The sequence below is a fragment of the Manis pentadactyla genome, chromosome 11 (assembly GCF_030020395.1).
Source record: "Manis pentadactyla isolate mManPen7 chromosome 11, mManPen7.hap1, whole genome shotgun sequence".
NCBI lineage: Eukaryota > Metazoa > Chordata > Mammalia > Pholidota > Manidae > Manis > Manis pentadactyla.
In genome coordinates this window covers 8,622,610-8,636,973 of record NC_080029.1, presented here as the reverse complement: position 1 = coordinate 8,636,973, position 14,364 = coordinate 8,622,610, and the positions used below count along the sequence as shown (strand labels likewise).

At 48.5% G+C, this 14,364-nt stretch overlaps 1 protein-coding gene across 5 annotated transcripts in view; it reads left to right on the top strand.

The window, feature by feature from the left end:
- LOC118910821 (B1 bradykinin receptor-like) overlaps positions 1 to 9,608 on the top strand; it is a 53,042-nt gene extending 43,434 nt beyond the window's left edge. For 3 of the 5 annotated variants that reach the window (XM_036882312.2, XM_057488162.1, XM_036882313.2), the window contains one exon: positions 5,445 to 6,532. In XM_036882312.2, coding sequence (XP_036738207.2) covers positions 5,445 to 6,513 — 1,069 coding nt within the window. In that variant the 3' untranslated portion in view covers positions 6,514 to 6,532. Of the gene's footprint in view, positions 1 to 1,886; positions 4,505 to 5,444; positions 6,533 to 9,147 lie in introns of those variants that run through there. The other 2 variants (XM_036882314.2, XM_057488163.1) reach the window with 2 other exon arrangements.
- Positions 9,609 to 14,364: the final 4,756 nt, after the last annotated feature.

The following is a 14,364-nucleotide window of genomic DNA, read 5'->3' as shown; positions in this document are numbered from 1 at the left end:
AACCACGCCACAGCTCAGGAGGAGCAGGAAAGGGGGCTCACAGTACCTTCCAACCTCATGATCCGGCAGGTAGTCCACGTGAAGAGGAGGTCGCTTAGACTCAGACGGTCCAGGACACCTTATCATGGTCACTATTACTAATGTATTTGTGGCCATTATTATTGCGGTGGTGGTTTTCATCACGGAAGCCTTGTGTTTGATGCTTTACAACCTATGAAGGCATTTTGCCTGCACGATCTCACTCAAGACTCACAGTGGCCCTTCGTGAGAGCCACCGTTGTTCCCACTGCACAAATGAGGAAACTGAGGCCTGGAGAAGTTGCTTGACTGACCCGGAATCACACAGTTCAGTGACCCCGTGGCCCAGCTCAGGCTGCCTGACTCCGTCCAGCCCAGTCTCTTGTAGTCACAGGTCAAAAAGGCCTGGGCCCTGGGCTGGTTCTCGAACAAGAGCTGTGTACAAACGGAAGGGGGCTCATATGACCATGTGAACTGGGGCAAGTCACTTCACTTTTCTGTCTCCATTTGCTCATCTGTACAATGGGCATAAAAACACCTGTCTTTCCTCCCAAGCATGTTGTCAGAATGCAGTGGGGCCCCGTGTTGTTTCTGACCCTCAGCAGATCAGGTATGGCTGATACGGAAGGGTCAGGTCTGGGCATCGGGGTCTCGCTCTGCAGCCCCCACATGGGGGACGATAGGGCCCGGGAAGAAGAAGTCGTGCGGGTCTTCTTTGGCATGTACAACTTCTTCAGCGCATGCAGGAAGTGCCCAGGGAGGAAGAGCATGAGGCCCGATGGCCTCTGGAAGAAGCCCTCCACGCATGTATGGAGGCTGCCGGGTTCCCCACGGGCATCTGAGAAATCAGTTTGCTGAGTGTATTGGTTTCCTGCCGTAACAAATCACCACAAACTGGATGGCTTAAAACAATGGGCTGGTTATAGTATATTGAGGGACTTATAAAGCAGTTCTGGTCAAAAGCTATTTTCAAAAAAATTAACTATTCCACTATATATAGATAGATACACCAACAAATTGGCTATATTATTTTGGTAGAGTTAGAAAGTAGTTCTAGTCAAAAAATGATTTTAAAAAATATACACACAAACCCACATATAATGAAGCCAAATAAAACATTTTCTTTATGCTACTTAACTGAACATTGACACATAATGTAAGCAAAATAGTTGTTCTGGATACATAAAATCACAAGCTACCATCAATGTCTCAGGTTTGTACCTGACTCATCTCTCAGTGTGATCTTATTATTTTTAATTGTTCCATATAATTGCTGAAATATTTCTCTTCAAATTTTATGGTTAATAAATTTAAATTAGCATCTTCAATTGACTCTTCTCTGGACTAGAATATATTTAATTAAGAAAATGTTCCCTCTGTGGGTACTGTGGTACCTGATAAGCTCTGAGCGAATTCTGCCAAGCAGGGGCTATTCTCAAGTTCAAGTCTTTGCATATAGAAATATAGAAATATTTCAACCCAGATATTTTCACAGTGCTGCCTTTATGTCTGAGCTCAGAGTTCCTTTCTTCAATAAATATTTTTACCAGATTAAACTCTTCACAGAAGTTATAGCTCTTCACAATTTTTTAATGTTTTGTCAAATTTAGATGCAGCAAATCAGAGGCTTTCTCAATTTCTCTCATTTCTGTAAAGAATATGAACTTATCCAATTGAAAAGATGCTCCCCACAAACTGATATTCCAAACATCATTACAGAATTTTAGAGTTAAATCTTATGTGCCATTTGAGATCTCTTTACCTAGTTTAATCATTTCCTCCCTTGCTTTTTAGCAATAAATTTCCATTATTTCCATTATTTTCTGCATAAAAGCTTTGTTTTCAATAATAATGTGCTAAAAGCTTCAAACATTGATGTTTTGGCCTTCCATTCATTAAATACTTTTATTAAAGATATTCAATTGATTTGCAACAAAATTCAACAGAAATTTAGAGCTCTGCTTAACAACCAGTTTAATAACATTTTAGGATACTTAATCTCAATGTTTTCTAAAACTAATTGATGATGGGCAGCAAAGAATGAAAAGACATGGTGAAATTGGTTTTTTATTTAATTCACATCAACTTAATCACAAAAAACATGTAGTTCAGTAACCCTGTGTGTATGTTTTTTAATTTTGTAAATTTTGTCAACTATAATCTCCATGTCAATTGATAGAATGTTGAAACTTACTACAATTTGTGCAGTCACCATGAACCTGTTCAAAGTCCATTTCTATGTCATTGCTCTCTTATTTTAGTAAAAACACTGTTATTACCAGGACACTGGTCCAAGCAAAATTTGTATTTGTATGATAATCACAGAAGTACAACTTTATTTCCAATGTGAACAATTTAAGCTGAATTTAGAATAACTGTTCACAAGAAGCCTGTTGTTTCACTTCACTGGAAATGAACTCTCCAAAGTTCTCTGTGGTTCTGTGAACTGGATGAAAGAATTGAATCATGATTGCAACTGACTGATTCTTCTATTTGAGGGATCACAGGGTGGTGATATCAAACTATCTGTGGAGCATTTCCCTATCTGTGGAGCTGGTATGGAGCTGATCCATCAGCAGCAGCCACCACTTTTATTGTTGGATGTGCACTAAAACGGTTGAAACTAAAAATGAGCTGAATTAATTTCAAGAGTAGTTGCTTGATCTAAGTGAAAAGTCATGTTTCTCAGAGCAATCTGTAACAGAATCTTCTGCAGCTATATAGGGGAAATTGATGTCTTCGGGCATAATCTTTTAAGCCTAACTTCTAAATAACAGCTTTGTGGCTTAGGATTTCTTGTGGTCAGTGAAATTGCTGCAGCCTCCATAGTGATGTAAACATCAACAGTTTGTGCAACTTATACATTCATCACCAACTTCCTTGAGTACATTTTCATTAAAAATTCATTTTTCAGCCAATCACTGCCAGAGGGGCTTATTGAAAAATTCTAAATTATTTCCAAATGACAAATTAGCATTTTGTTGTAGATTTAAATGTCCTGCATTAAACAACAAGAGTATCCTGACTCTTCCCCGTGGTCTGGGTCAGACAGAACTCTATGTGCCATAGATACTTCAAAGCCATCTAACTCCAAATCTCCCATGTTTCCCACTGACCTGTCAACTGACAGCCTAGCAGCTTCTCTTTTCTGTCTACATTCTCCCACGGTGATTTCATCCAGACTGTGGCTTTAAGTACATCTATGTGATTACAATTTCCAATTATCGATCACCTCAGAACTCACCTCTGATCACCAGACTTGGATATCTAATCGTCCACAAGACATCCCTACTGAATGTCCAACGTTCATCTCAACCTTCCCATGTCCAAGAGTGAACTTCTGATCTCCCCTAAGAGAAAAGCTGCTCCATATTTACTCTGCCATCTCCATTTCTGCTGACGGCAACTTCATATTTCCAGGGGCTCAAGCCAGACCTCCTGGCATCATCCAGCTCTTATTTTACGACCTACATCTGATTGAAAACCACGGTGGTACTACCTTCAAAATAAATCTAGACCCTGATCACGTCTCACCATCTCCACTGCTGCCACTCCCCTGCTAACATCCGTATTCAGTATGCTTATTACTGTTGACTCTCTCTTCCCAATAGGCTAGAAGTCCCCTGAGGGCAGAGAGTTTTGCCCGTTTGATCGTGCTTTGTCCCAGATATGTAGAACAGTGCCAGTAGAAAGTAGATGCCCAGTAAATACGTGATTATTAGAGAAATTAATGGAGGAATTGGTGAATCTATAACCACCGTGTGAATGGGGCAGTGCGTGAGTTACTGACAGTGTCATAACTGGAAGGTCATCATGTCCTCCTTGGATGTGGAAAGTCAGGCTCAGACACATGAAGCGATTGTCCAAGGTCACATGGCCAGGTAGACCCTTCCAAGATCAGTTCTCTCTTACACTCTGTCTCTTGTTAGGAGCTAGGAAGCTTTGCCCAGTTGAAGGAATCTCAAGCACCACTAAGGAATAACAATAGTGATAACAAGACTTATTGTTTATCGTGTGTTTATGAAGAGTCAGGACCCAGGTTAACGTGCTTTTTAACTCATCCGGGTGGGGGAAGGATTGTTAGGTGTGAAGTCCCAAGTGCAGGCAGCTGCTCACTGTGTTACCACAAGACTATGTGGGTCCCCTGAGTCTGTGCCCAGCTTTGCTGACAGGCACCCACAAATCCACAAGTACAGGATGTGATCCCATCTCTCTGCGGGATTACAGAGGGCTGGGACACGCGATCTGCTTCTTTCCCGCCCTATTCCTCTCCCGCTGACACTCGGTGTGGGCTTGTAGGAGGCAGGCCAGCCGGGTGACTGCGACTGTGGCCCTTAGAGGCAGCACACGCTGAGGTCTCCTTGGGCAAGTTGTTAACTTCTGAGCCTGCCTTACTCATCCACCCAGTGAGGACGAAAGGGTCTCAGTGCTCCATTTTCCGATGAGTCAACTGGAGGCGACAATGCCCATACTTCACAGGCTATTGGTAAGATTGAAAAGTTTAAATTTATAATTTTAACTTAAATTTTAAAAATTATATTTTGAAGTACTTAAAAGTAAATGTCTTGGAACAGTGTCTGGAATATAGAGACCATTTAATAAATGTTAGTTGCTATTACTTTATTACTCATGTTTTTTAAGCCCACCTGGAGAACCATCTAGTCCTGGACACTTCAGGCTTGCCCCTCCCCACCCCCCGACCTCCCAGCCCTGGTTCTGTCCTCCCTACTAGTTCCAGGCCCAGAAGATCAGCATTCCCACTGGCTGTACCTATTCCTCACCCTTGCTTGATTCTGTCTTAGGTCATCAACCCCTGTCTCCATGTCTGCACCTCCTCTAGATGGTGAGCAGTTTGGGGGCACTGAGTGGTATCTCCAGCACCCGACAAAGTGCTGGCACAAAGCATTAAATGTTGGTTAAATTGTGACTAACAATAAAATGGTTGTTAATAAAACTGATTGCCACCTTCTGTTAAGTGCTTCCTCTATACAGGCAACCATGCCAAACACTCCATAGGTACTCCTGCCCATCCTCACCCCAATCCCAAAAGAGGAATAAGGTTAGCTCTGATTTACAAAAAGGAAAGTGAAAGTCAGTGGGTCTCTGCGGCCCACACCAAGGGGTTGTGCCAGGATTTGGACTCACGTTTCAGATCCCTGGTCTTTTCTTTTACACCAGGAGTCAGCAAACTTTTCCCCAAAGGGGACAGAAGGTAAATATTTTCAGCGTTGCAGACTACAGGGTCTCTGTTACAATCACTCAACTCTGCTGTTGTAACACAAAAGCAGATGTGGACAGTATGGAAATGAATGGTTGTGGCCATGTGCCAATAAAACTTTATTTTCCAAAACCAGTGGCAAACTGGATTTGGCCCACAGGCTGTAGTTGGCCACCTCCTGTGTTATGCTATGTGTTGTTCATTGCAGGTCACTGTGGATGGCATCCCGGACCCTCCTGGAGTTCCAGTCCTCCAACCAGAGCCAGCTCTCGCCTCTAAATGCCACAGCCTGTGACAATGCTGAGCAAGGCTGGGATCTGCTGCAGAGAGTGTTACCAACATTTATCATCACCATCTGCATCTTTGGCCTGGTGGGAAACCTTTTTGTGCTGTCCATCTTCCTCCTGCCCCGGCGGCGTCTGAATGTGGCAGAAATCTACCTGGCCAGCCTGGCAGCCTCTGATCTGGTATTTGTCTTGGGCTTGCCCTTCTGGGCAGAGAACATCTGGAGCCAGTTCAACTGGCCTTTCGGAGCCCTCCTCTGCCGCGTTGTCAATGGGGTCATCAAGGCCAATTTATTCATCAGCATCTACCTGGTGGTGGCCATCAGCCAGGACCGCTACTACGTGCTGGTTCACCCCCTGGCCAGCCGGAGGCGGCGGCGACGGCGGCAGGCACAGGCCACCTGCATACTCATCTGGGTCATGGGGGGCCTCCTGAGCATCCCCACGTTCCTGCTCCGTTCCATCAAAGCTGTCCCGGAACTGAACATCTTTGCCTGTGTGCTGCAGCTCCCGCATGAGGCCTGGCACTTTGCAAGGATGGTGGAGTTAAATGTTTTGGGTTTCCTCCTCCCACTGGCTGCAATTATCTTCTTCAACTATCACATCCTGGCCTCCCTGAGGGGCCGGGCGGAGGTCAGCAGAACCGGGTGCAGGGGCCCCACGGACAGCAAGACCACAGCACTCATCCTCACGCTTGTGGCTGCCTTCCTGGTCTGCTGGGCGCCCTACCACATCTTTGCCTTCCTGGAGTTCCTGCTGCAGGTGCGGGCTTTCCAAAGTTGCTTCTGGGAAAATTTCACAGACCTGGGCCTGCAGTGGGCCAACTTCTTTGCTTTTATCAACAGTTGCCTGAACCCTGTCATTTACGTCTTCGTGGGCCGGCTCTTCAGGACCAAGGTGTGGGAGCTTTATAAACAGTGCACCCCTAAAAGTCTCACTCCAATGTCTTCATCCCATAGGAAAGAAATCCTCCAACTTTTCTGGCGGAATTAAAACAGCAATGAGTCAAGAAGCATGGCTTCTTTACCAGTTATTTCTGCCCTAATGAACACCACTGTGGTTGGCTGACTAATGCCCCCCACCCTGACCCCCCAAGATGACCGGGACCTAGTCCCTGGGAACTGTGGATGTTTTTGTGGTAATGAGGACTTTGCAGATGAGATTAAGCTAAGAATCTTGAGATGGGGGATTATCCTGGATTATCTGGGTGCGCCCAGTGGAATCACAAAGGTCCTGTAAAAGGGAAGCTAAGTGTCAGGGTCAGAGAAGGCGAGGTGAGAGCAGAAGCATGAGGCTGGGGTGATTCGCCAAAGGGGCCATAAGCCAAGGATTGCTGGTGCCCCCTAGAGGCTGGAAGAGGCAGGGAACCGGCATCTCCTCTCCAGCCTCCAGAAGGAGCCAGCCCTCAGGCATATTGGTTTAGCCCAGAGAGACTGACCGTGGGATAGTAAATTTCTGTTGTTTGAAATCACCCAGTTTGTGGTAATTTGTTAGAGAGCAACTGGAAAATCATACAAGTTTTCAGTAGGGTTGCCAAGTGCATTTCCACTTGCCCATCCGAAAGTTCCTAGGCTAACTGCTAGAAACACAGGGATGACACAGCTAGCGATCTTACCCACGAGGAACTACATGGACCTAAATAATTATAGTAGTAAACAAGAGAAATCACATGAACACACCACAGACCCAGTACCCCAAGCATTCAGGGGCAAAGGGGAGGATTCCTCCCAGAGCTTTTAGAAAAGACCTTGAGAAGGGAGTGACCTCTGCGCTGAGGTTTACTAGGGGTGGCATGTGGATGCGTGGAGAGAGGGAGGGAGGGCTGCCGGAGGTACAACCAACACACAGGTGGAAAAGCATGGCCTACATGTGAAAGATTGTGTGTGGGCACTCAATGCTCCTGCACACTTCCAGGAATAATGGTGAATTGGGAAAAGTGTCTTCCAGGAGCTCATGGCAAGAGGGACAACATTAGGAGAGTGTCTCAGAGCAGGATAGCTGCCACTACCAGGTGAGAGGAGGTGCTCTGCGAGCACAGGGAAGGGGCATCCAGCCTGGGCATTCAAGGAGGGCTTCCTGGAAGAAGACATATAAGCTGAAACCCAAACAATGAGCAGTTGGCTGAGCCAAGCAGGGAAAAGGAATGTTTCAGATGGAAGAAACAAACCAAGCTCAGGCAAGCGGGTTCACAGCTTAAGAGGGAAAATGCTGAAGAAAGATAAAGTATGAGACTGGCATGAGGGATCTGAGGTTTGAGGAGAATGGAGACGTTGGGAGGACCACTGATGGTCAAGGGCAGAGCACTCTCTGGGGACGTCAAGGGCCTGGCTGAAGGGGCTGTCCAGTGCGTTGTGTGACTCACTCTAGAAATGCTCAGCAGTCCCCAAACCAGCAGACAGCTGGGCTGTTCCAGAGTTAGGCTTTGGCCAGATGCATGGCGATAGTTCCAGGGTGTTGGGTGCCAGCCAAGCTATAGGGACTGGCTGAACTAGGGAAGGAAATGAACGTAGTGTGACACTGATACAGGGAAAAACAGGGCTGGTGGGTGCACCCAGGTGGTGGAGCGAGAAAATAGGGGCTTGTGGCCACAGAGTGAGAATGCCTGCATAGAACATTCCATCTCCCGGGAGATGACGAGGACCAAGTGCGGCCACTGCACTGGGTGGCTGGAGTTAAGGAGGGAGAAGGTCCTTGGTGACGAGACCACCAAGGAATGGAGAGCTGGGGGATGGTCTGTGCCCTGGGTCCCTGAGGGCAGGCAGGACACTGGAAGGCCAGAGAGGAGACAGCCGGTGGGCCAGATGCCGAGGCCAGGCGCCATGGAATGGTGGGGAAGGGGGAGAGAGCCATTCCTCGTGGGACAGTGGCAAACAGCCAGTGTCATGCCAGGCACGGAAAGGAGGCCAGTGTTCCTGGAGCCAGGTGATGGAGTCTGAGAGACTGGCAGGGGCGGTGCCACCAGGCCCTCACAGGCCATCAGCGACAACAGTTTGGCCAGGGCGCCTGTGGGATTCTTGTAATGCAGAGGGTGGTTCAGACGGCCTAGATTTAGGTCAGTGAGCAGGACCCAACCTGCACATGTGTTTAATTTGGACCACTTGGTGTTTAAAAAAGAAAATGTTTTCCAGTTAGTTACCAATACTGAAATTCCACAGAAGAATCCAGATTTGGGGGTTCCTTTGAACATTTGGAAGATCCAGGAACCCTGAGAGGGCATTCTCATTCTGCCGATGGTTATGGAGCATCTCCTTCATGCCACGTGCTGTTGCAGGCGCTGAGAACACAGAGAGCCAAGAAGCAGAGGAGGACCTCCAGGAGGTGGCGCCCCACGGCTCCCCCAGGGCACCAGTTAATCAGCGCTGAGGAGCAGGGTGCCTGCTGACAGCACAGGGCACCCCCTCCATCTGCTATAGCTCCTCTGAGGGGTCGAGGCTGGAGCCACCTGGCATGCTTGCCTCCAATGCCAACCCAATTTCTGAGCCCCCAGGCAGGAATCCAGTGAGCTACAGCTTTGTAGTGAACTGGCCAGAAAAGGCAGGAAGAAAGTGCTAGAAAATGAAAATAATGCTCACGCTCCTCTACTCTGAGTGAACTGACCTGATTATGCCCTCTTTCCCTCTATCTCAGCCCCTGCATTAAAGTTGTGGCTTATAAAAAATCCTTTGTAGAGGTTGCAAAAACAATGCCACATTCTAGACAAGTGTGCTGGCCTGAGAAATTGGAACCTGGTCAGAGGCCTGTAGCTCAGCAGTGGACTGTCAACACGGTCTCTGATAAGCCAGACACCTGATTTATGGGGTGCACTTAACATTTACCAAAGCACAGTGAACAGCCGGTGGGGGGAGAGAGACACTGGCAGTCCCCATGGTAAGGACCCCGCTGCCTTCTACTGGGAAGGTCAAGTGTTCATTGCAGAGGGAGAACCTCCTGCCTTGGCTAAAAGGATCAGTGCTGTGGGAGGAAGGAGTATGTTGAGTTCCCATGGAGCTAGTTGGTGTGCCCACCCGGGATATTTCACACCTGGGTCTGGGCCCAGGCCCCACCCTGTAGGGCTAACAGCTGGCACAGAGGGGTGAGTCTGCACCAGGGGCTCTGGCTTCCTGCTCCCTGCCTTAAATCCAGCCCAGGCCCTGCCACCATCACGGTGCCTCACAGGGTGGTATCCCTGGCACCCAGCCCTCTTCTCTGACCTTACGGCCTAGTGGGCATCCCTGGGTCTGCACAGAGCCCTGCCCCAAGAGTCTAGCTCACTGCATAACCTCAGGCAAGTGCTAGAAAATGAAAATAATGTCCATGCTCTGGGCGTTACAATGTTCCTCTGTGTTAGCCTCCCAGCTGCCCCACCCTCACCCCCCGGGCTCCAGGGCCTACGTGGATCCCCACTTCCTCTCTGAGATGGGCCAAGCAGAGACCTGTAGTTTCTTCTCCACTCCGCTTGTAGCTTTGGGCTTGACAAGTGAGTCCATAGCTGCCTGCCTCTTTCCTCTGCTGTAGCCAACAGCCCACCCATCATGGGGAGCACTGAGCACCCCCCAACCCCAGCCTGGGGGCACTGCCAGGTGTTGCAATGGATGCAGGGAGGTTCTTGTCCTCTGGGAATGAGTCACGGGCTTGAGGAGAAAGTGGAAAGTTTTTTCTCATGAGTTAGAGAAGAGGCTTTAAATATCATCAACGTGATTGTGTATCAAACTGGTGCAATCTGAATCAAATCTGAACTTCCTGGTTGTGATATTGTACCATACTTACACAAGATGTTTGCCACTGAGTAAAGAGTACAAGGGATCTCTCTGTGAGTCTAACAAAAAGTTTAAAAAAGAAAATATCATCAAGGTCAACCCCTCCATTTCACAGGTAAGGAAACTAAGGCCCAGAGGTGGGCAGAGAGTTGCCCGAGGTTATGCAGTGAGCTGGACTCTTGGGGCAGGGCTCTGTGCTGACCCAGGGATGCCCGCTAGGCCGTAAGGTCAGAGAAGAGGGCTGGGCGCCAGGGATACCACCCTATGGGTCACCGTGATGGTGGCAGGGCCTGGGCTGGATTTAAGGCAGGGAGCAGGAAGCCAGATCTACTTTCTAGGAGCTTCAGGAGGCATAAAAGTACCAGAAAGGCTGGTCAGGGCTCAGCAAGTATGAGGTGAAGATACTTCGGGGTTTCAGTTGACAGGCAGCTCAGTGGCTACTGAAATAGCTGCCAGCTCTTGGGCTAAATTAATAGGAGTATAGTATCTAAAATGAGGGAGGTGATATCCCATTTAGCTTGGCATTAGACAGAACGAGAAGTACTGTGTCCAGCTCTTGGCTGACTCAGAAGAAAGGATTCAGATTGGTGAAGGGTCTCAAAACCATACCCTCTGTGACACTGTGAGACTCTTGGAGGACTTCCCTGAAAAAGACGACTTGTGGAGAGAGGGGAGCGAGTGTATTTCGTGTGACCCCAGGAGGACCAAAGAGAGAATCCTGAGAAACCGCATTCTGGCTCACTTCAAAGAAGAGCTCCCTGGTACTCAGCGCTGTCCTGTGAGAGCTATGCCGCGATAGAATGCTGTCTCGTCACATGCGGCGTGAGAGTGTCCCAGGGTAGAACTGGGATAATGTGCACTCCCTGCCCCTGGAGGTGCTCCCGCAAAGCCACAGGGTCCCTGGGTGGGACGTTGCAACAAGGCCCCCAGATGCATCTACAGCACACCCACCTCCACCCCCCTACCCTTGGGGAACTTATTGCCCTTAGGGGAGGCACATCAGAAAGGAGACCACTTCTCAGTGAGATGCGTGAGCACGGGGTGATAGAGTCTGCCCAGGGGGAGTTCGAGAGGGAGGAGGGTGAGAGACGAGGTGACCTCGAGTTGGGTCCTGAAATGAAGCAGGACAATGAGGGTGCAGAGCACCTGCGCCTGTTGTCTCATCCGAGTTCTCAGACTTTGAAACCAAGGGCTGGAAGAATCACACCAGGGCTGAGAGGTTAATGCTCCCTATCGTCCGCAAGAGTTGACAGAGACTCTAAACAAGAGTGTCATGTTCAGACCTTCATCTTAGAGAAATCACTCCACTAGAATATGGCTCACAGAGTGTGTCGGTTACCTATTGCTGCAGAACAAACTGCCCCGTAACTTAATGATTTAAAACCACCACCTTAGCTCACGGGTCTGCAGCGTTCAGTGGGCCGGGTTCAGCTGTGTGTTTCTTCCACCGGTCTTGGCCGGGCTTACGCATGCATCTGTGATCAGCAGCTGGTCAGCTGACAGCTCCACTTCAGCAAATGGCACAGGGGATGCAACAGACGCAAGGCCAATCTCAGATGGAGTTAAAAACCACCAATAGATTAGGCATAATGGAGGTTCGCCAGGACCCAGCTCAAACTGGCCTCCCCAAACTAAGGCAAAACCAGTGTGAGATCTAGATTAGGTGCCTGCTCTTCTACTCTGGCTAGCCCCCTGGCCTGTAAAGTGGCTCCCTAGAAAATGTTTCCTGGGGACACCTTGTCTCTTGAATGATGGCTTTGCCCAGTGTCAGTGGAGGTGGTGGGAGGGGCAGGGAATCCTTCCCACTCTTCTGTGAGATGCACAGCTGCTGCTCAGTGACAGCTCTGGTTGTCCTGTGTTCTAGGAAATGAGGGATTGGACTTCTCCCACCACTGAGACTAAGGGTGGCCTTCTCACCCCTTTGGCCAGTGTTAGGGGACTTGAGTGTCACTTCTAGGCAGAAGCATTTAAGGGCACAGTCCTCCACGCTCTCTTTCCTCTGCTGTATCAAACCCTGAAGCCATGTCTCATGATGGTGGTGTCTTTAAGATGTGGGGATCCCATCAGCCTGGAGCTCTGAGTGACTAGAAGGGCAGAGCCCCCTATAAACCTGCATTAAACATGCAGTGTGGATGAGAAATGAACCTTGGTTGGCTTAGGTCACAGAAAGTGGAGGATGTTTGTTACAGCAGTGGAACCCAGGCCATCCTGACTGATGAACCAGCTTTCAGTGAGGAGGGATTGCTGCCTACGCTCTGGGCCTCCTGCCTACCCCTTACTCCTCTCTGTGGAAGAAAAGAGACCTGACCGGCCAGTTTCAAAAGAAGAAACTGGTAGAGCTGACTACCTTCCCCCTTCTCTCTCTTTGGAAAGACTGTGGACTCTGATCTTCCCTTGGCAGTGAATAAGCTTGGTGATAGAGGCTCTGCCCCAAGTGGGGAAAAGCGTCAGCATTGCCTGGGCCTGCATGGGTAAGCTGGCCTGACTCTGGGGTTCAGAACTGAGAAGCCCATTGTTGCCACACACCTACATGACATTGTCCAACGGAACCTTTCCCAGTAGTGGAGGACATTGCAGCTCCCATCTGCTGACTCCTGTCTGCTTCACTTAGGTCCAAACTCATGCAGGAAAATAAGAATGTCCTCAAACCCTACCTCCTACTATTTTGCCTAATCCTTTCTCTAAGGGACTCAAATTTCAAACATCTGTCACTCCTGAGACAAAAATGTGGAAGCTCAATAGTGAAATGCAATTCTGACTCCCGAGAATTTTCACAAAAGCCTTAGTAACATCATAACAAGGTTTCTTGGCCCGATGGACATTTGGAGATACACAGTTCTTTGTGGTGGGGGAGTCCTGGGCATGGTGTGATGTGCAGCAGCCTCTCAGGCCTCAACCCCCCAATGCCAGAAGCAACCACTCTACTCTAAAGTGACAACCAAACCGTCCCTAGACATTACCAAATGTTCTCTGGGAGCAAAATCCCCCCCATTTGAGCTTACCTGATCCAGTTGTTGTCAACAGTGACCTCAAGGAAAGCCTGGTGGTCTGGGGAGACTTCCTGGAGGTGGTGGGATGTCAGCTCTGGAAGGACTGAACTGAACAAAGGCACGGGGAGCAGCCACGGCAGTGGGAAAGCATGAGCACGGGGAGGGTTGGAGGCAGGCACACCCGGAGATGGCAGCAGAGCAGGAGGACCGACGAATGTCAGCTGGGATGATCAAATAGCCAAACATGTAACATCACTCACAACCGGCCCTGGCATCCTTGCTCATACAATAAATGTCTGCTGGCATCATTACAGTAGCCTCTCCTCAAGACCAAACGGTGACGTCAGTTTATAGCAATTCTCCATTGTTGATTCTGGCATCACCTCCTGGTGTTTAATCAAAAATATCTCCAGCAAGGCCTGGTGGCTTTTCTCAATGGTGTTTTCCCTTCCACCAACCTTGTGATGTCGGGGTGGGGGGCAGGGCGAGAGTGGGAGCAGGTGAGCAAAAGAAGGAAGAATGAGATTCAATCATAATGAACAAAAGATCAACAAGTAAAGACGGGATCCAGCAGGACCTGGTCGAGGGTGAGGCCATCCAGGCGAGATGGGTCAGAGCCGCCTTTATGCACAATGTGGATGTGTTACCACGGGTGTTTTTGCATTCATTTTGATTCTTTTAAACACACTGCATCAATTATCATTCACCTTGATGACTGCTGTGCCCCTGCTCCGTGTGCCTCGCCCTCACCCTAGTTGCAGCCCTGAGTGGCAAGATTAGGGGGCTGGGGGTTGCATTTACGTCAGAGGAATGAAAATCTAGCAGAGAAGCTTAAACAGGCTTCTCAGACTCACCTTTAGATAACCCGCAGGAAATACAATAACAAAAGATCTTTATCTCAATCTAAAGCAGACTTGTTATCTCATGCCCCCCAATTCCCTTATCAACTTGTGAAAACTCCCCCGGGGGCTACTGTCACAAGCCTGGTGTGTTACCGCCCAGTCCAGTATTTACAGGGAGAAATTAATAGCGAAATAAAATGATATTTTTATTTTTAATTCAAGCCGTCTCCTCGACTACGGGGCAGCTGCCACAGACAACCCTTGTTAAAGAGTTGA